General features: G+C 36.6%; 1 protein-coding gene across 1 annotated transcript in view; it reads left to right on the top strand.

Annotated features, from left to right (window-relative positions):
- Positions 1 to 22,148, top strand: part of NSF (N-ethylmaleimide sensitive factor, vesicle fusing ATPase) — a 161,809-nt gene that overhangs the window by 79,281 nt on the left and 60,380 nt on the right. Inside the window, 4 exon segments of the mRNA XM_017519298.1 lie at positions 2,238 to 2,437; positions 20,392 to 20,557; positions 21,173 to 21,247; positions 21,803 to 21,990. Of these exon segments, the coding sequence (XP_017374787.1) occupies positions 2,238 to 2,437; positions 20,392 to 20,557; positions 21,173 to 21,247; positions 21,803 to 21,990 (629 nt within the window).

Genomic DNA, 22,148 nt, shown 5'->3' with positions numbered 1-22,148 from the left:
GACAGTCTTAATAGGGAAGAAGCATATAAACAAAAACTTGCAGTATAAACCTTGGAGGAGAGGAAGGAAGACTACTTTGAGAAACTGAGGTTAGGTTGAGAATAGATGAGTCTGCTGATCAATTTATGGATAAAGAAGCAGAGAGATGAAGCCCTTCTTTTTAAAAATATGTGAAGTAGGAACCTAGGTTATCTCTAAGAATTCATAGCAGGGGGTAGCTCTTGTGAAGAACAGTGAAGATCTAGATAATTAATAAGGAGAATTAGAGATGAGCTAAGAAAGACAAGTAAAGAGTGGCATGCAGTACTGAGAAAGCAGTGAGCATAGAACTGATACTGGATAGCATGAAATTCTGGAGATATCAGTCAGTAACACAGTGGTGTAATTTTCTCCGGCTGTGCTCTGGCCAAACTATAGGTGCAATAATGCCATGTTGTATTCAGGGACTATGGGGTGGTTATAACCGATGTTTACAAAGGCCAAATAGTTAAAAATCCTTCAAAGAAAGTATGGCTTACTAGGGAAGGAAGTATGGTTAAGAGGAAGTTGATATAAGAAAATGAAGACATTAAGAAGCTGCAGATCAGAAGGCCTGGTATGTTGTGGGTACTCAGCATATCTTCATTTTCTCCTTCCTGGATGCCCTCTCCCTATGCATGTTTCACTACCACCACCACCACCTGCCTCAGCTATGGTTTATACAAATGAATAGTTTCAAATCTATTTGAAACTGATGGTAACAGTTGGCTCAGAGGACAAGATTAGGAGCCAGACTTAACATCTTCATCCGGTGTGTCCCTGTAACCTAGATGCTGGTAGTGCTTGTTGGTATTGACCTCTAGGAGAAGCTCAAGACTTCTCCTGTTATCCCTCTACCACTCATACTTGAAGAATGAGTCAAAGGCCAAAAGCATTTTATTGGGCAGTGGTTCTTAGGACAGGGATTTACTCTGTGATGAGAAGGGTTAAGACTGTAAGCTGTCAAGTGTTTCTCTTCTCTCCATGCTCAACCAAAGGCACAGATCTTCTTACTTTAAAGGATTTAAAAAGAAGTCTTTTCTCAGCATAAAGAAGGAAGTAAAGACCAGTTCAGACAGTCCAAAGGGTCAGAGTTGTTTGCATCTTGTGATTTTACTTGAGTAATCAAAAGTATTGTACTTTTTTTCTTAAAAATATGCTTTTTATGCAACAATCTTGCATGTTCTTCACATGTACCCCAAAACCTAAAATGCAATAAAAATATGCTTTTTAATACTTTTATTTCAAATAAGGACAAACCATTGTCCATGGAAACATACTATTTATATTGCATTTTCCGAAATTTCTTTTTTTACTCATACTTAGGAGTGTTACCCTGAAATCTAGTAATTATTTCACAGGGTGCTTTTTTGGGTATAATATAAAGATATTAAATAATTTTAATATCTTTTGGGCACAAGTGGTTTTTGGTTACATGAATGAATTATATAGCAGTGAAGTCTGAGACTTTAGTGTACCCCGTTGTCCAAGTAGTGTACATTGTACCCAATATGTAGATTTTCATTCCTCACTCCCCTTCCACCTTCCCCACTTCTGAATTTCCAAAGTCCCTTATACCACTGTTTACACTTTTGCGTACCCATAACTTAGCTCCCCTTTTAAGTGGAAACATACGGCATTTGATTTTCTATTATTGGATTACTTCACTTAGAAGAATGGCTTCCAGCTCCAACAATGTTGCAGCAAAAGATGTTATTTTGTTCTTTTTTATGGTGTAGTAGTAGTCTATGGAGGGTGTGTATACACACACATATATTATATATAATTTATATATATATATATATATATATGTAAAATGAAGCAAACTTTTTATTTTAATATAGACAGGGTCATCCTGTGTTGCCTAGGCTGGTTTCATACTCCTAGGCTCAAGCGAGCCACCACATCCAGCCAAAAATAAGTAATATTTCCCAATTAGAATTTCAGAGTTAAAAGTATTTGTTCAAAATGATGGCATGAATGTACTTTTCCAGAGACCTTTAACTGGCAGCTTTTCCCCCTCAAACATTAGTACAGTTATAGGAATTGTTTCTGGATTTTTGGTTGTATATTCTTGTTCATGACTCATGGACATTAACATATATGGATGGTGTCACTATGTTTTTCCCAAAGTGCATGTGAAGAAGAAAAACTTTCCTTTAGGGTCTTACTTGGATTCTAGTTAGCTGATACAATACTGTTTTCTTTTTTTTTTTTAGGTTGCAAACATGTTAAAGGCATCCTGTTATATGGACCCCCAGGTTGTGGTAAGACTCTCTTGGCTCGACAGATTGGCAAGATGTTGAATGCAAGAGAGCCCAAAGTGGTCAATGGGCCAGAAATCCTTAACAAATATGTGGGAGAATCAGAGGCTAACATTCGCAAACTTTTTGCTGATGCTGAAGAGGAGCAAAGGAGGGTAATGTGAATATAAGTGTAATTTAGTAAAAGTTTATCACTCACTCTATGATGAATGAGACCCAGAGTTATGGAGGCAAAATTGTTACTTTGATTTATATTTTGAAGTGACTTACAGGTAACTGTACTTAGTACCTAGTTTATGTATGGCACTGCATGGGGACTGTGGGAGATTGACATGATGAGCAGATGTTGTTACCCACATATTCCTATAAATAAAAGCAGGTGATTGTGTAAGCGAGAGGTTTTGCAAAAACAGGTCATGAACATATTGTCAAGTGACACTTTTATTCCATGTTGCTTCCAAACACTCGTACTCATTATCTTTTGGAAAAAGAGGAAATTAAATCCATAAATAGACTTATGGAATTATATAAGGTTCACGTGGAGAAAGCTATCTTACTTCACAATGAGTCTTGGTCAGCTGTAGAGTGACAGGATTGAGTTGTCAGAGCTCAAAGGAAAGCTTGATTTGGGCCTCATGAAAAAAAAGAAATTATTTAAAAATCAAAACAGAGTTTACTAATTACGATAGTTTTACATGTCAACTTGACTAGGACATAAAGTGCCTACGTATTAGGTAAAACATTTTGGTTATGTCTGTGAGGACATTTCTGGATAAAATTAGCATTTGAGTTGATTGAGTATAGCAGATTGCCCTCCCTAATGTGGGCAGACCCCATTCAGTCAGTTTAAGGCCTGAACAGAACAAGAAGGCTGACTTTCCTGTAAGGAAGAGAGAATTTGCTCTGCCTGGTTGCTTTGAGTTGGGACATTGGTTTGGATGCAAACTGAAACATCAACTCTTCCTGAGTCTCAAGCTTGCAGACCTTTGGACTAGAACTAAGTAATACGTATTGGCTCTCCTTGGCCTCCAGGTTGCTGACTGCAGATCTTGGGACTTGTCAGCCTCTGAAATTATAGATGTATCCTAAGGAATTGGCTAAAACAATTATGGAGGCTGACATGTATATTTGTGTGTATATGCATACATACATATTCATAGAGATTTATCATAAGGAATACACACACACACACACACACACACACACATTCTATTGGTTCTGTTTCTCTGGAGAACTCTGATTAATATCCTAATACTAACATATTTTTTTCATTGATAGAAAGTTTAAAAACAATGCCATGAGATTTCTGGTTCTAGTAATACAGTAGACTAGGTAACCAGAAAACCTTCCTTTTACAAACACCTTCAGATGCTGAGTATACACTGTACCCCTTAAATATGTAAAATTATGTGCCAATTAAACACAAAATAAAACTTAAAAAAATTCTGGGTAAAATTATTTAAAATGCATATTTGAGCTCTTCAGAAAGAAATGTGGATCTCCAGGAAATTGGAGTGGTAAGATACAGACTGCAGCTTTTGATTTTGTAATCTATGAGTGTGGGTTTTAGTACCCACTAGGGAACAGAAGATGAGTCCTTGAATCCACTTTCAGTGTGGACTAGGAACTGGTACCTTCAAAGGGGTTGTATGTCTATGAAAAGAATGGACTAGAAAATACCTATCACCACCACAGAGAAATTAACAAAAATATTTAATTACCTGAGTTCTGGAATGGAAGCTGGGGAATCTCCCATGGGAATTCTAAACCATGGATCCTTATTCATGCTGGTTTAGAATTAGAATAAATATATACTTACCTATGTGGCCTGAAACCCCAAGCTGAGAAATTAGTTAAAAAATTGTCTGGGTGCGGTGGCTCATGCCTGTAGTCTCAGCTGCTGGGAAGGCTGAGATGGAAGGGTCACTAGAACCCAGGAGTTCTAGGCTGCAGTGAGCTATCATCGTGCCATTGCACTCCAACCTGGGTGACAATGCAAGACCCTATGTTTAAAAAATAAAATAAAATAGTCCCGGGCTAGTGATAACATAAGTTTTCAGATATAAACAAACCCCAAGGGGTGCTCCAACAACCTAGGCTGAAAGAAATAGAAAATGTAGTCATAAAAATTTAAAACTCAGCAACCATGTTAAATATAAGACAACAAATTTCAGCTGAAGAGAGAAGCAGTAAGCAGAATAAATCTAAAGAAATCACCCAGAATGTAGCACAGAGAGACAAAGGGATGGAAAAGATGAAAGTTGAGATGACAGAGCTAAAATGAGAAGTCCAAATAGAATACTGTAGAGGAATTATTCACAAAGAGAATGACTGAGAATTTTCTAGAATTGATAAAAGACGTAAGTACTCAGATTCAGTAGCACATGAGCCCATATAGGATAAACGAAATTAACTTATTTCTAAGCTTGTTATAGGTGAATGCCAAAGAAAAAAATCTTAATAACAAAAGGAAGACATGGAGATGACTTAAAAGGGTAACCATTATGTTGATAGCAAACTTTTCCATAACAGAGAGAACAAAAAGCAGTAGAATATTATCTTCATAGAGCTAAGTGAAAGTAACTGTCAACTTAAAAGTTAATACCCAGCTTAATTCTCATTCAGGAATGAGAGTGAAATAAAGACTTTTTTCTTCGGGCAAAGGATAATAGAATTAACTAGTTGCAGAAGCTTGTTGGAAGATTATGAAGCAGGATGTACTGAGAGTGAAGGAAATCGAATCCAGAAGAAAATAGTAGATCCAAGAAACGATGATGAGCAATGAAATTGGTGAAAATATAGATAATGTCTGGGAGTTTACTTCTAGTAGTGGGAAATTAGGTCATTTGAATTGTGCTTTCCACTGAAGACTACCAGAAAATCTCAACATAATATTTAAACATGTTTTGCTTGAAGGCATCAACGAAAGAAAATGGAGGCCTAGAAAAAAGGTCCTCCTGGTGTTCCTCCGAGATGTTGCCGGTTCTGCAGGAAGCTTCTAAAAGCTAAGCAGCCCTTTTGACAGGCTAGCGAGAGTAATGGGGGCAGAGATTAGAGCCCATGGCCCCTGAGGAGGGGACACCTGATGAACATAACTTATTTTGAATCAGGACCCTGAAGGGCTACACCATAGGAGCAAGGGTTAACCAGAAATAAACATACCCTCACTGAGGCTGCAGATCAGCTTTGAATCATGTCAGTCCCTAAAACTAGATTGAGGGTTTCTAAATTGCTAGTGCCCCTAGGCATCTGGCAGAATTGTAAATCCTTCCTGGGGGAAAGTAATATCATGTAAGATCACAAATTATTTCTACTTTGCAAATGCAATGTCTGGCTTAAAATCAAAAGCAGCTAGAAACAGAGACACAAACAACATCAAGAAAAAGAAAAGATGGTAGAAAGAAACAGCCTCCAGATACTGGAATTCTCAGATATAGACTTTTGAAATAAGTATACTTATCACATTCAAGGGGATAAATGACAAGACTAAGATTTTTGGCAGAGTACTGGAAACTGTAAAAGCAAACAAATGTAAATTCTAGAACTGAGAAAATTAATAAGTAAAATTAATTCAATTGAATGAGTTTAAATAGCAGGTTAGACACATCTGAAGAGAGAATTAGTGTACTGAAAGATATAAGATGAAAATAACCAGAGACAAAGAATGAAAGGAATTAAGAGAAAGTAAGAGAGATAGAAAATACCACTTAAAGGTCTGGTGCATGTATTTAAAGTTCCAGAAAGACAAGAGAAAGAGGTTGGATCAAAACCAGAATTTGAAGGGAAATGGTTTAGACCTTTCCGAAACTGATGGAAAACATTAGTCCATAAATTGCAGAAATGATATGAACCCCAAGCAGAAGAAATACTGAAGAAGTCTGCATATATAGACATCATTGTTAAACTGCTGAAAACCAAAAACGAGAAAAATCTTAAAAGTGGCTAGAGAACAAAGGAAAATTACCTTCAAATAAGCAACAACTAGCTAGTACTGTCCTCTCAACAGAAATGATGGAAACAAAAAGTCAATCAATCATTTTTAAAGAGCTGAAAGAAAATAACTGTCAATTTAGAATTTTATATCCAGTAAACGGATGAATGATCGTAGATGGAATACAAGACAGTAATGAAAATAAATAGCCTACAGCTATATACAGTTGTGAATCTCACAAATAAATTATTGAGCAAAAGAAACTAGATTTTAAAAGAACACATGCAATATGATTCCATTTACAGAGAGCTCACCTAAAGCATAGTGTTTAATGATGTATGCTTGAGGGGTAAAACTATCAAGGAAAATGAATAATTACTATAAAAATCGGACTGTAGTTACCTATGGAGAAGGGTCAGGGAGGAGTGCTTGGGAGGGTTGTGAGGAGGTGATGCTCCCAGGATGCTGGCAGTGTTCTGTTTCTTACTATGATTTACATGGGTATTGATTTTGTGACAGTTCATTGAGGCATATATGCATATTTTGTGAACTTTTCTCTATTTTATCTTGCAATAAAAAGTTTTAAAAATAAATTTTAACAACATTCACTGTGTAAAACAACAATAATGATATGGATACTTTTAAAGGATAGAACTAAAATATGGAACAAAATGTTTGGGAAGTAGATTAAATTCATGTAAGAGCCTTGTGTTATTGGGGAAGAAGACAGGGAGTTGAGACCAGCCTGGCCAGCATGGTGAAACCCCGTCTCTACTAAAAAAATACAAAAATTAGCCAGGCATGGTGGCGCGCACCTATAATCCCAGCTACTCAGGAGACTGAGGTAGGAGAATCACTTGCACCCAGGAGGCGGAGGTTGCAGTGAGCTGAGATTGCACCACTGCACTCTAGCCTGGGCAACAAGAGGGAAACTCTATGTCCAAAAAAAAAAGAAAACAAAAGAAGATGATAATGTTAGTTAACATGAAACTTTGAGTCAAATGTGCATGTGAAAGTTATACATTTTGCTCAAACTTTTCTAAAGCATAGGGAGGAACTGGGGAAGAAACATAGGAAACTCAAATACTTTAGAAGGCAAGAAAGAAATAACAAGACTCAAAGACAATGTGATGATACTGAAAAGGTAATTTTAAAAACAATTTCACTTATAGCAGAAATCAGAATGTAAAGTGCCTAGGATTCCATCTAACAGGAAATGTACAAGACCTTTAAGGAGACATTATAAACATTTTCGAAAATCTTTTTTAGGGAGCTAATAAATGTTAAGATATAACATGTTCATGTATGGGAGTACTGACAATGTCATAACAACGACAGTTCTGCCCATTTTGATCTATAAGTTGAGTGTATTTCCAGTGAAGCCTAATAGGAATTTTTTGGCATCTGACAACTTGATTCTAATTTTTTTTGAGGCTTGAAGAGCCATGAAAATTTTAAAGAGTAATGATTTACTTTTATCACATATCAAGACTTACTAGAAAACTATAGTAATTGAAACAGTTTTATATATTCATGCAAAAACAGACCAAGGAAACAGAACACAGGAAGGAAGAGCCCGCTATATGACAGGTGATGATACAGATCAGAGGGGAATAATGGGCTGACTGTGCCATAAATGGAGCTGAGATAATTGGCTACCTGTTTAGAAGAAGATAAAATGCAGTTTCTTCTTCACAGTACACAAAATTGCAATTGGATTTACCAAAAATAAAAAAACAAGAAAGAAAACTTATTTAGAAGAAAAACAGGCAAAAATATTTTAAGGTTTGAGGCTAGGGAAGAATTGATACAGAAAGTAAATCCATTAGAAGTGTTAATTTGGCTACATTAATATCAACAAAATTATGTATGACAAATTACACTAAATACAAATGTCTCGAGCTGGGAGAAGATATTTGCAATGTATAGAATCTATAAATAACTGACATCCTCTATAATAAATTCTCTATGAAAATTCTTGTATAATAAATAAGAAAAATATAAACACCACAATTAAAAAAAAAATGTCAGGATTTGAACATGTAGTTCTCAGGGAAAGAACCCAATTGAAGAAAAGCAAATGAAAAGATAGGAAAATGTATAATAAAAGAGGGATTATTTCTTAACCCAGTAAAATTTACAACAACTGATAAAACTAAGAATTTGTGACGTTATGGAGAAACAGGGTCTCATATATGTTGCTAGCTGGAGTATAAACTAGAAGAATATATCAAGTGGGTAGTATCTTGCAGATAAATTTGACATCTTACCAAAATGAAGATGCACAAACCCCATGACCCATGAGTTCTACTTCAAGACTACTACCTATGATAAACAGCATGACATGTACCAGGATATTGATTGCCATGCTATTTATAATAGAGGGGAAAAGAAACATCTTTACTCTTCCTTAGTAGGAAATGGAATATCATACAGATATTTAAATGAATGTGCTGAGTGCAGTGGCCCACACCTGTAATCCCAGCACTTCAGAAGGCTGAAGCAGAGGATCTCTTGAGCCCAGGAGTTGAAGACCAGCCTGGGCAACATAGTGAGACCCCACCTCTATAGAAATAAAATTTAAAAATTAGCCAGGCATGGTGGCACATGCCTGTGGTCCCAGCTACTTGGGAGGCTGAGGTGGGAGGGTCACTTGAGCCTGGGAGGTCAAGGCTGCAGTGAGCTGTGATAGTGCCACTGCACTCCAGCTTGGGCAACAAAGTGAGACCCTGCCTCAAAAAAATAAAATGAATAATAGATTTACATGGATCAACATGCATAACACTCAGAAATATAACAGCTCATCTTTTTAAAAAATCTAGTAAGCTCTACTAAATTTATCCTGCCATTTCTTCCCTTTTAAAATTTTTGTTGAGGGTAAAATAATATTAAATATTCACTCTATAGCAATCCTCACAATGGTTTAAGTCTGCCTGTTGGGTCCTTAATTGTTTCAGTTTTATACAAGGTGGCTTCCTTTCCTGCTTTCCAGCATTTCATTAAGTTCTTGTTCAGGTTTCCAGCTAAATCAGTCTCATTTGTTCTGGCAGTTGTGGGTCTTGGTGGGTTGGTGCAAGTCCAGTAACTAAACTCTTCAGAAAGTCCCAGAACCAATTCAGTTTTGCAGTTGATTCCTAATACTAAAATTGTTTCTGCTTCATGTATCTTTTTAACCCACAGTATACCGAGAAAAACAGTCATCACAATTTACTATCTAGATTGAAGAAACTCCTTTTAAAAATTATTTTAGGTTATTTTCCAAGTAATTTACAAAACACAAGAATAAAGAGATAATAAACAACTATTAAAATTAAAAAAGAACTTAAATATAGCAAATCAAATTTTTATTCCATGTTTCCCTGGTTTTGAAGTATTTCGGATTTTGGTTTTTGGACTATTTGCATATACATAATGAGATATCTTGCCATTGGGACTCAGGTCTAAACATGAAACCCACTTACGTTTCGTATACACATTGTACACACAAACCTGAAGGTAATTCTGTACAGTATTTTAAATTTTGTTGCTAAAACAAAGTCTGTGTACATTGAACCATCAGAAAGCTGAGGTGTCACTGTCTCAGCCACTAGATGTGAATAGTCTGTGGTTGGTTAGCATCACCATTGTTTCTGACTGTAAATTTATATACCTGATAAGCAATTGTTTTCTTACACATATTGAGACACAAGTACTTAACAGTAAAAAATATGACACACCATTAATACAGGGAAAAATAGTTTAGGGTAACTAAGCAGCACAGTGGCATTACCAGAATACCTGGATCAGCCGTTAAACAACAGCAACACCAAACAGCAGCAGTTTCAGTCACCATCTATGATGTTGTGGGGGTTTTTGTTTTGTTTTGGTTTGTTTTTTGAGACAGGGTCTCACTCCATTGCCCAGCTGAAGTGCAGTGGCACCATCGTGGCTCACTGCAGCCTCAATTCCTGGGCCCAAGCTATCCTCCTACTTCAGCCTCCCAAGTAGCTGGGACTACAGGTATGTGCCACCACACATGGCTAATTAAAAAAAATTTTTTGTAGAGACAGGGTCTCCCTATGTTACCCAGGCTAGTCTCAAACTCCTGGGCTCAAGCGATCCTCCTGCCTCAGCCTTCCAAAGTGCTGAGATGACAGGTGTAAGCTACCATGCCCAGCTGATGTTATGTTTTGATTAAAAGATTACCATACAGTAACCTCCTGGGGATGCTGAATAAACTATGTGGTACACCTTTCAGATTTTGGAACATTTTGGATTTTGAATTTTTGGATTAGGGATACTCAACCTGTATACCCCAAATGGGCAGGAGCCTCTGAATGCAACTAACTGTTCATCAGCTGCCCTGCATGAACTTACAAATACTGGTTCTAAGTTTCAAATACATCTCTGATGGCTTCAAAATTATTATTACTTCTAGTTCTTCTTGTACTTAACATTATCAAAACATCATACTTTAAGAATTTTTTTGAGATCTTTGGCTCATAATTTTCTTGAAGAGAGGATGACTATCATATGTTCCACAATTGCAAAACATTTTTATTTTCAGATTCATAGATAACTTCCAGAATGATCAATTCAGTTTTTTATGGTCAATCCAATTTTTTAATGTCTACTTCATCTATTTCTCCTGACTGTCTCTCTGTAATACCTGCCTTCAGCATCTGTCTACTTTTAAACTAGATCAAGAAAATTTGGTGCACAAATGAAATAAAAGATGAAAGAATACTGTCATGTGTCCTTTTAGCAAAATGGAATGGCCTTGTTTCTTGTCCCAAAATATCGCACAGTGAAGACTTTCTATTGAATAAGTAACTGAATGAAAATGCTGTATTTTTCTTTGTTCTTAGATTAAAAGTATGTTATTTATTCATTGATTCTTGAGTTTGAGAAAATGTATGTAGGGCATCATCATCTGAAGACACATAGACTGAGATATAATCATCCATTTCAGCATCTTTATTAGAGTCTTGAGTGCTGCTATCTCATTCTTAACATTCAACTTCTGGCTCATCTAATAGTTGTAAAATAGTTCCTTCAGATCTTCATCGCTCTGGCCTGAGAACTTAAAAATGTTAATTCTTAATTGTATTTAATAAAACCTAGAATCAGGCCACAGAGGTGTTATCTCCAGACTTCTTTTATGCCTTCTTGAAAGATAACACAGTACCTTGCACAACACAGTAAGAAAACTGAAGAATAATGTCATAGTGATATTTGTTTCACTGTTATATCATTCTTCTAAGTAATTTCATCATTTTTTAAAATTATACTTTAAGTTCTGGGATACATGTGCAGAATGTGCAGGTTTGTTATCTAGGTATACACGTGCCATGGTGGTTTGCTGCACCTATCAACTCGTCATGTACATTAGGTATTTCTCCTAATGCTATCCCTCCCTTAGCCCCCTACCCTCCAACAGGCCCCAGTGTGTGATGTTCCCCTCTCATGACCATTTGTTCTCATTGTTCAATACCCATTTATGAGGGAGAACGTTCAGTGTTTGGTTTTCTGTTCCTGTGTTAGTTTGCTGAGAATGATGGTTTCCAGCTTCATCTATGTCCCCGCAAAGGGCATGAACTCATCCTTTTTTATGGCTGCATAGTATTCTGTGGTGTATATGTGCCACATTTTCTTTATCCAGTCTATCATTGATGGGCATTTGGGTTGGTTACAAGCCTTTGCTGTTGTGAACAGTGCGGCAGTAATATATGTGTGCATCCATCTTTATAGTAGAATGATTTATAATCTTTTGGATATATAGCCAGTAATGGCATTGCTGAGTCAAATGGTATTTCTGGTTCTAGATCCTTGTGGAATTGCCACACTGTCAAAGCAGCATGGTACTGGTACCAAAACAGATATATAGACCAATGGAACAGAGGCCTCAGAAATAACGCCACACATCTACAGCCATCTGATCTTTGACAAACCTGACAAAAACAAGCAATGGGGAAAGGATTCCCTATTTAATAAATGTTGTTGGGAAAGTTGGCTATGCAGAAAACTGAAACTGGACCCCTTCCTTACACCTTATACAAACATTAACTCAAGATGGGTTAAAGACTTAAACATAAGACCTAAAACCATAAAAACCCTAGAAGAAAACCTAGACAATACCATTCAGGACATAGACATGGGCAAAGACTTCATTCTTCTGTTTCCTTATTTTAATCGTTTTTAAGCATAGTTGAGAATAATTGATGAGTAATGATGTAATTTCTAGTATAATGAAATAGCATAATGTTTCTTAGATTTATAAAAAGAGCTAGTAGATCTAAATGGTAATTGTAAGATACAGTGAGTTTTATGCTATTTTTTTTTTATTTTTTATTTTTTTTACTTTTTTGCTCTTTGGAAGACTTATAAAAAGGAAAAAAGTAATAAGATATCAATTTTTATAAATAATACTGCTCAAAACAGAAACTCAGAAACTGAGATTGGGTCTAACAGATCCTAATGAGAGACCGAGGATTAAACACTAGGCAGAAATGAGTTAAAATGCCATATGAAGAAGCATTTTATAAAATCTCAGTTGTGATAGTTACCACATGGCTACATAGGCAACTTTGGTGCTGTTTTTAAACTGGCAAGCAGTTTAAATATTAAACTACCGGTGATAAAATTGAGTTGGCAAAGAATTTCTAAATTGATATTAATTATAGCCAGCCTTTTCAGTTATACCTTTCTCACATCCAGAAATGGCTTGATGTATTCAGCTAATGACCCCATGAAGGATATATGTGTGTTACATAATAAAGAAAAGCATTGCCTCTGTAAATTTGGACAGTCCACGCTGACGGAGATGAACACTTGCATATAGGTCAAACTAGTTAAATATAGAACAGTCGCTTTCGAAAGCTGTTGCCAGGGCTCAACAGCATCAGCTCTGTTTCTATGGAGAAAGACTGCAGATGTTAAAAACAGAGCTAGAAGCCAATGAATTGAAGAGGATTGCGACTGTGGAAATTTTAATTTTTTGGTAAAGGGCTTATTGATAAATCAGCTATATTAGTCTGTGAACATTAATCTTGACATCTTCTTTACCCAATTCTTAATTTGTTGCAATAAGAACTTGCCTTTATTTAAGTAACACACAATGTAAAAATTGATGTTATTGTACTGACTAGATTGGGGGAAGGGACCTGATGACAGGTAACAAGATTAGTAAGGTTCTGAAAAGGTCGGAATTGTACCGAATTATGTTTAGGACAGATTGCCCCGTGATCATTTAATCAAACAGTGTTCGTATTGTCTTTGTCCCTGTCCACATGTGTGATTTTTGAGCGTGGGCTGAGAAGGAAATCATGATTCTGTCAGCAACATAAGGCACATTGATGGTAAAACTCATACATTATAGCAGCTTTTTGTTTCATGCTGTTTCACCTTGAAGAAAAAAATCTTTTAAAATTAATGTAAAATCTCAGTTTTTCAGTTACAAACAGGAGTATCTTTGTTTTACACTGAAGATGGCAGGAATTAATATTCTGTTATATGGAAGTACTTTGGCAAAGTTAAGATTGTGGTTCCAATTCCTCATTCCCAGTTTTTTCTCCAGATGGAAAGATGAACAGTTTTTGGTACTGAATTTTTTTAGGAAGAAAGCTATCATTTATCATTGGATATCTATTCAGTAAATGCAGTGATACAGAAAAATGAAGTTTTTTCCTCAGATTTGAAATTAGGTTTTAAGATATGAAAGAAGAACAATTTGTAAGTAATGTTAATTTAATAAAGTAAGTTTATTTTGTTTAGGAACAAAAATAAAACCTAGTGAAACTTTAGCAACTTTGATGGACATCTGTCATCCTATATACAATTGCATTAAATAATATAATTTATTATAAGTTATTTTTTCTGGTTTATTGTTATGCAGTAAAATGAACTTTTCTCTTTTTGTGTGTAGTTTTATGAGATATAGATTCATGGAACCATTGTAAAACTCAGGATACAGAACATTTGCATCACCCCCAAAAATTCCTTCATGCTGTCCCTTAATGGTCACTCTCCTTTTCTAGTAACCCTGGTAACTACCTATGTGTCTCCATCCCCGTAGTTTTAGCTTTTCAAGAATGTCATATAAATGGGGTCATATAGTATATAACCTTTTGGGACTGGCCGTCTTCAGCATAATGCCTTTGAGATTCATGCAAATTGTCGCATGTGTCACACATCCTTGTTGTTGTTGAATGGTATTCCATTGTGTAGGTGTACTATCATTAGTTTATTTGTTGACCCATTGAAAGCCATTTGATTGTTTTCTAGTTTGGGCAATTATGAGCATAAACTAAGTAGTGGAATTTTTAGGTCATACAGCATTTTATCTATTTTTTGATTTAAAAATACTTTATATATTCAAGGTTTGGTTTTGAGCCAGTTGAATTTCCTTCAGGTCATTTTTGAAACTCCTTTTTCCTACATCTGATGTAACATTTCATCTTTTATCTTTGTCATTTTTTTATTCCCCCTTTTTTTCAGATTACTATAGGTATCTCCTGTTATTGTAGCCCAGAATCGATCCTGCTTTTATATTCCTCCAGCTTCGTTATATGATCCATCTTCTTATGGAATCTAGTTTGCTACTCAACTATTCTTTACTATTTGCAGAAGACATTCAGATAAATCTTGCTGTCCTCTTTTATTCAGTTGTGTATATCTTGTTCTCTGGAGGCCTTTCCAATTAGATGTCTTGTTAATACTTTAATCTTATCGTGCTAGAAACAAACAAACAAAAAAATTTCCCTTGTACCTTTTCCCTTCTGCAGCTTCCTTATCATACTGCAAGATAATTTCTTATCTTCACTGTCACTCTCCTGCCCCACATGCAGATAGTAATCAAATCTAGCATTTGCTATTTGATCATCACCAAAATTCTCATTCTGTTTAGATTCTGCTTGCTTCATTTATGTACCATTGTTTCCTTTCACTGACCTTCCAACTGCATACTTCTTTTCATCCTAAAGCCAAAAATAAAATCATTTTATATAAAGAGCATTCTGCTTTTGCAGGTCATTTACTGATGTCCTCTGTTTCAGTAGAATGACCTCATTCTAGATTTCGGTTTGTCATAATGGGACTCTAACTTCTGTTTCTCACATTAGGTAAATTTTATTACCCCCTCAATAGGACCTTGACTGCCCCCTCTGTTCAGGTGACCCCCATGCTTCTGAGTTCTTAGCTATTAGACTCTCTTTTCCCCTTTTATATGTCTTGTTTTCATACAGCTTCTCATACCCAAAAGCAGGGATAACTGGTAGTAAGGAGGATACAAGTTGTATTTGCAGGTGATATGATTATTTACCTAGGAAATTCAAAAGAATCAGATTTGTTTTAAAAACTTAGATATTATAAATAAGAGAGTAAAGTGGCTAGATAAAAATAAATATAGAAAAATATATTTCCTTCATACTTCCATATTGTTTCTGAAATGTAATAGAAAAATCCCATCACAACTGCAATACAAAAACAGCTAGGAATCTTTATGAAGGAATTTATACAACAAAAGCTATAAAACTTTATTGGGAAGCTGGGAGCAGTGGCTCACACCTGTAATCCTAGCACTTTGGGAGGCCAAGTTGGGAGGATCACTTAAGCCCAGTAGTTCAGGACCAGCCTGGGCAACATAGTGAGACCTTATCTCTAAAAAGAAAAAGGAAAATTTTAAAGCTTTACTGAGATACATAAAAGTGTTGCATAATTTGAGAGACATTGTTCTTCTGAAAAACCCAATATGCTATAAAGATGTTAGAATTTCCTAAACTTAGATATTTAACCTAATTTTAATCAGAGCTTGGGTTTTGTCTGTTTCTTTCTTGTTTATTTTTAATTGGTGGAGGTTTTTCCCCCTCTGATAAAATGATTCTGATGTTCGTTTGGAAGTAGACATGGTTGGAAATAGCCAAGATAGTTTTGAAAAAGAAGAAGGTATAGAGGAGAAGAGCTTCTTCAATGTATTACTGTAAAGTTGCAGAGATAAAAACATCTATGAATTCAGTGAACAGAGTAGACAGACTGGTAATAACCTAGCATACATCAGAGTTCAAAGCCTGGTAGAGATGGCAGCTCAGTCAACAAAGAAAGAAGGGATTTTTTTTTTTTTTTTTTGGACAAAGTATCTCGCTGTAACCCAGGCTGGAGTGCAGTGGCGGGATCTCGGCTCACAGCAACCTCCGCCCAGGTTCAAGTGATTCTGCTGCCTCAGCCTCCCGAGTAGTTGGGATTACAGGCGCCTGCCACCACACCCAGCTAATTTTTTTGTATTTTTAGTAGAGATAAGGTTTCACTATCACTATATTGGCCAGGCTGGTCTTGAACTCCAAACTTTGTGATCCACCCACGTTGGCCTCCCAAAGCTCTGGGGTTACAGGCATGAGCCACCACGCCTGGCCAAAAGGAGGGATTATTTAGTCAACAAAGCCAGGTCAGTTATTTGAAGAAGAATTAATTGGCTTCTCACTTCACTTGTACCATACACAAAAATAAAACACCAGATAAATAATTATATGTAAAGGAAAAATTTAAGAGAAGAAAATGGGTGACCATTGGCGTCTATAATGGGGAACAGTTTTAAGGATAAAAGTAATGAAAATATTATGAAAATAAAAATTGATGCTGGGTGTTTAGTAGAAACAAAAAAATCCCTTTCACTTATCAAATATATACCATAAATAGGCTGGGCATGGCAGCTCATACCTATAATCCCAGCACTTTGGGAGGCTGAAGTGGGCAGATGACCTGATATTGGGAGTTCGAGACCATCCTGGCCAACATGGTGAAACCCCATCTCTACTAAAAATACAAAATTAGCCAGACATGGTGGTGCATATCTATAATCCCAGACGTGGGAGGCTGAGGTATGAGAATCGCTTGAACCTGGGAGGCGAAGGTTGCAATGAGCCAAATCTCGCCACTGCACTCCAGCCTGGGCAAGAGTGAGACTCCATCCAAAAAAAAAAAATATGTGTTTGTGTGTGTGTGTGTGTGTGTGTGTGTGTGTGTGTGTGTATGACAAATGTCAAACTAGGATAAAGTATTTACAAGTATAATCCCCTAATGTATAAATCATTTTTAATAAATCAATAGGAAAAGCTCCTGAATTTCAACAGAAAAGGGTACAGAAGACATATCAAATAATAAGAACAAAATTACCAATGGTTAAAAACATGATATTTTAACAGCACCAGCCTCTTCAGTAATTACATAAATGTGATTTAAAAACAACAGAAAGATACCATTGTTCACCTATCAAATTGAGAACTACTTTTAAAGTGTTTCTAATATTCATTACTTGTGAGACTATACCAAGATAGGTCATGTATTGTGCTGGGATTATAGATTGATAAAAACCTTCTGGAAAAGTGTTTCCACTTTTTAAGTGTTTCCTATTTCAAGGACCTTAAAATACTTAGCACACCTTTTAACCTAACAATTTGCCTTTAGCAAGTAATCATCTATATTGTCAGGAATTTAAGTATAAAAATGTTCATTGTAAGCCAGGTACGGTGGCTCACATTTGTAATCGTAGCACTTTGGGAGGTTGAGGCAGGATGATCACTTGAGTCCCAGAGTTCAAGACCAGCCTGGACAACATGACAAAATCCCGTCTCTACCAAAAAAATAAAATATTTACCAGGCGTGGTGGCATGCATCTGTAGTCCCAGCCCCTCAGGAGGCTGAGGTGGGGGATTTCTTGAGCCCAGGAGTTTGAGGCTGCAGTGAACCTTGATCGCACCACTGTACTCCAGCCTGGGCAACAGAGTGAGGTCCTGTCTCTACAAAGAATGAAAAAAGAAAAGTTTATTGGAGCAACATATATAATACTGAAAACTTAGAAATAATTAAATATCTAACAGTAAGGAAGTAATATGGAGTAGGAGAGTTAAACTGTGAAACCATTCATATGATTGAATATTATAGCGCTACTAAGAAATCATATAGGCATGGGAAAGGGTTTAGATAATACCCAGACTGAAAACAGGATGCAGGGTATTAGACAGCTCCATTTGGGCTGAGTTTTAGATTATTGTGATTTCTTTATTTTTTGCTGTTTTCCCATATTTTCTATAATTATAGATTTTGCAATTGGAAACAAAAATAACCATTGAAAATTGTTTTCAAAGAATAACATTCAAGAGAATACAAGGTGTAGTAAGTTTTCAATATTCAGTTAAAATATAGAAATCCATGGACCGTTAACAGCACTTACTTTTAGGTGATGTAATGTCATTCGTTTGTTGTTGTTTTGGTCGTTATTGATGGGATGTTGTTATGTGCCCCAGGTTGGTCTTGAACTCCTGGCCTCAAATGATATTCCCACCTCAGCCTTCCAAGTAGCTGGGATTACAGGCACAAGCCATGGCAAATGTTGTATATTTTTATTTATTTATTGGTAATTGGATCTCACCATGTTGCCCAGGCTGGACTTAAACTCCTGGGCTCAAGCAATCCTCCAGCCTCAGCCTCCAGAGTAGCTGGGACTATAGGCACATACCACTCTGCCCAACTTTATTTTTAAACTTTATTTCTATTTGTTTTACAACTTTTGCTCTGTTAACACAACTACTCTTATAAAATTTTTTTTAAAAATTCTCTTATTAAAACAAAGATTAGACCAGGCATGGTGGCTCATGCCTGTAATCCCAGCACTTTGGGAGGCCGAGCTGGGTGGATCACCTGAGTTCAGGAGTTTGAGACCAGCCTGGCCAACATGGCAAAACCCCGTCTGTACTAAAAATACAAAAATTAGGCAAGTTTGGTGGCATATGCCTGTAATCCCAGCTACTCAGAAAAGAATCGCTTGAACCCAGAAGATGGTGGTTGCAGTGAGCCGAGATTGTGCCATTGCACTCCACCCTGGGCAGCAGAGCGAGACTTCATCTCAAAAAAAAAAAAAAAAAGATTATATTCTTATCAGAGATTTCATGGATACTAACCATACTTAATCCTCAGTCTCATTATGCTCATTTAATTTTTATTATCCATATGTTGTCATATTTAGGTTATGTTCATTTTTCACCAGTTTTGTTAATTCCTAATATGTTTTTGTTTGTTTGTTTTTGAAACAGAGTGTCACTCTGTTGCTCAGGCTGGAGTGCAGTGGTGCAATCTCAGCTCACTGCAACCTCCGCCTCCCAGGTTTAGGCGATTCTCCTGCCTCAGCCTCCCAAGTAGCTGGGATTACAGGCACCTGCCACCATTCCCAACTAATTTTTGTACTTTTAGTACAGACAGGGTTTTACCATGTTTGCCAGGCTGGTCTCGACCTCAGGTGATCCATCCACCTCTCCCTCCCAAAATACTGGAATTACCGGCGTGAGCCACCGCGCCAAACCATGTTTTTTGTTTATAAAATAAAAAGAAAATTTCTAGAGTTCACTTTATTCTCTGATAGAAGACTAAATTACTTAAATATAAATTTTAAGAGGTACATGTTAAATTAATCTAATGAATTTGTAGCATTCAGAAATATTCATACCTGTTAAAATTTCAAAAGGTACAAACTAATTTCTTTTAATGGTGATTCTACGTCCAGTAAATTAAGACAGAAATCATTATGCAGAAAAAACAGCACCCCCTTAACCATGTTCTTTTTACGAACTGCCTCTGTTCTCACTTTACTGCTAGGAAGAAGTAATGTGTTTTCATGTGATATAAGTACATGTGAGTGATATTGAGTTTCTTCTCTCATTTGTCCAATTCCCAGGCAGCCTGTAGGTGGAGTTAACCTTTAGTTACATAATATAACAAAACAAACATTAAAGCTACTGCTTCTGGAATGATCTTCTCACCAAAACTCTGGGAAATGGGAGGGTGTTGCCACTGACTGACTGAATAAAAGTATCTGACAAATGTAAGAGTTCTTTCAAATAGTGAGATAAGAAATGTATATAAATTATTTGATGGACTATTTACTTTCTCTCTATACACACACACTATGTATCAGTATATAATGTGTATTTTTGTTTTATAGATATTAAATATGAGGTTCTAGAATGAGTTTTCAGTTCACAGAATTCTGAGAATGCAGTTCCAACACCTTTGAGAGGACAACCACCAAGATTGCATTTTCGACATTAGTCAAAATGAAGCGAAGTCAATCTGTTGAAAGCTTTGTTTTGCTTTTCTGATTAGTTCATTTAATAAGACATTCAAATTATGATCTTTAATTTCTTCCCTTAATAGCTTGGTGCTAACAGTGGTTTGCACATCATTATCTTTGATGAAATTGATGCCATCTGCAAGCAGAGAGGGAGCATGGCTGGCAGCACGGGAGTTCATGACACTGTCGTCAACCAGTTGCTGTCCAAAATCGATGGCGTGGAGCAGCTGAACAACATCCTAGTCATTGGTATGTCTGCTTTTTAAAAAAGTAGTATTCTTTCAAAAACATTAGCCCTAGGTTCTGAATTAAGATGTGTATAGGCTTATAGCTCACCCACAGATGAAAAATACACATGAAACAATGGAATGCAGTGGTTTTCAAACTGGATCTTGCAGACCTTCAAGGGTCCTCAGAGGTGCTTTCAGGGTCAGTGAGGGCCAGGGAGTTTGTTTCAGATCCTACATCACCATTATAACTTCCTCTTTTAGCTGTTTTATGTATTGAACTGCTTCTGAAGATGACTTCTGTGTGTGTGGGGGTGGGGGGACAACCTGCTGTTTTATGAAGTCTGAAAACCACTGGCCTATAAAAAAGAGAAGGAACTTTGGAGTCAGAGAGATCGTGTCACTTTGCCTCTCTATCACTTTGACAGATTATTTACCCTTTGAACCTTAAATTTTCTTTTTAAATATCAGAAGTCTTCATTACATTTATATTCCTTTGGCTCATACATAGTGAAATACAAAGCGAAGTTTCCTTAGCTTGTTAGGGAAATTACTATTCTTACATACACTAAAAGGACATTTGATTTTATTTTTGAACTCTGATCATTTGTTGTTTTGTTTTAACATCTGTGTTCAGGAATGACCAACAGACCAGATCTGATAGATGAGGCTCTTCTTAGACCTGGAAGACTGGAAGTTAAAATGGAAATAGGTAAGGAGATCTGTCACTGATTGGGTGTGTGGTAGGGGAGTGGAGGCATGTAAAGTTCATTAACAGGAACAATGTCATATGACTTAGTTTTTTTTTAGAAAAGGTTTATATCATGAGAAGTAGATGTTTACATGCTTGAGTACCTACAAGAAAAACATTAGGATTATAATAATCTCCTCTGGGCTGGGTGCAGTGGCTCACACCTATAATATCAGCACTTTGGAAGGCTGAGGCAGGCGGATCACTTGAGGTCAGGAGTTCAAGACCAGCCTGGCCAACATGGTGAAACCCCATCTCTACTAAAAATACAAAAAAAATTAGCCGAGTGTGGTGGTGCACACCTGTAATGCCAGCTACTGGGAAGGCTGAGGCAGGAGAATTGCTTGAACCTGGGAGGCAGAGGTTGTGGTGAGCCAAGATTGTGCCACTGTGCTCTAGCCTGGGAGACAGAGCAAGACTGTCTCAAAATAGTAATAATAATAATAATAATAATAATAATCTCTGATGGTGCTTTTGAGACTAGGAAAATGCCTATTTTATTTTTAATTTCATCAGGCTTGCCAGATGAGAAAGGCCGACTACAGATTCTTCACATCCACACAGCAAGAATGAGAGGGCATCAGTTACTCTCTGCTGACGTCGACATTAAAGAATTGGCCATGGAGACCAAGAATTTCAGTGGAGCTGAACTGGAGGGTCTGGTGCGAGCAGCCCAGTCCACCGCTATGAATAGACACATAAAGGTCAGGAAAATCAGCTAAACAGATGATAAATATTATGCCAGTATTCTTTCTCTTTCTTTTCAAGCATATCAAGGGGTAGGGCAGTGCTGACTTTTGGTGGAGAAGAGATGGTAAGAGGAATAAGAATTAATTGTCAACTGCTAAGTCTTTGGAGTAGC

Source organism: Cebus imitator, unplaced genomic scaffold (assembly GCF_001604975.1).
Source record: "Cebus imitator isolate Cc_AM_T3 unplaced genomic scaffold, Cebus_imitator-1.0 Scaffold735, whole genome shotgun sequence".
In the NCBI taxonomy this organism is placed as follows: Eukaryota; Metazoa; Chordata; class Mammalia; order Primates; family Cebidae; genus Cebus; species Cebus imitator.
This window is presented reverse-complemented; position numbering and strand designations above follow the sequence as displayed.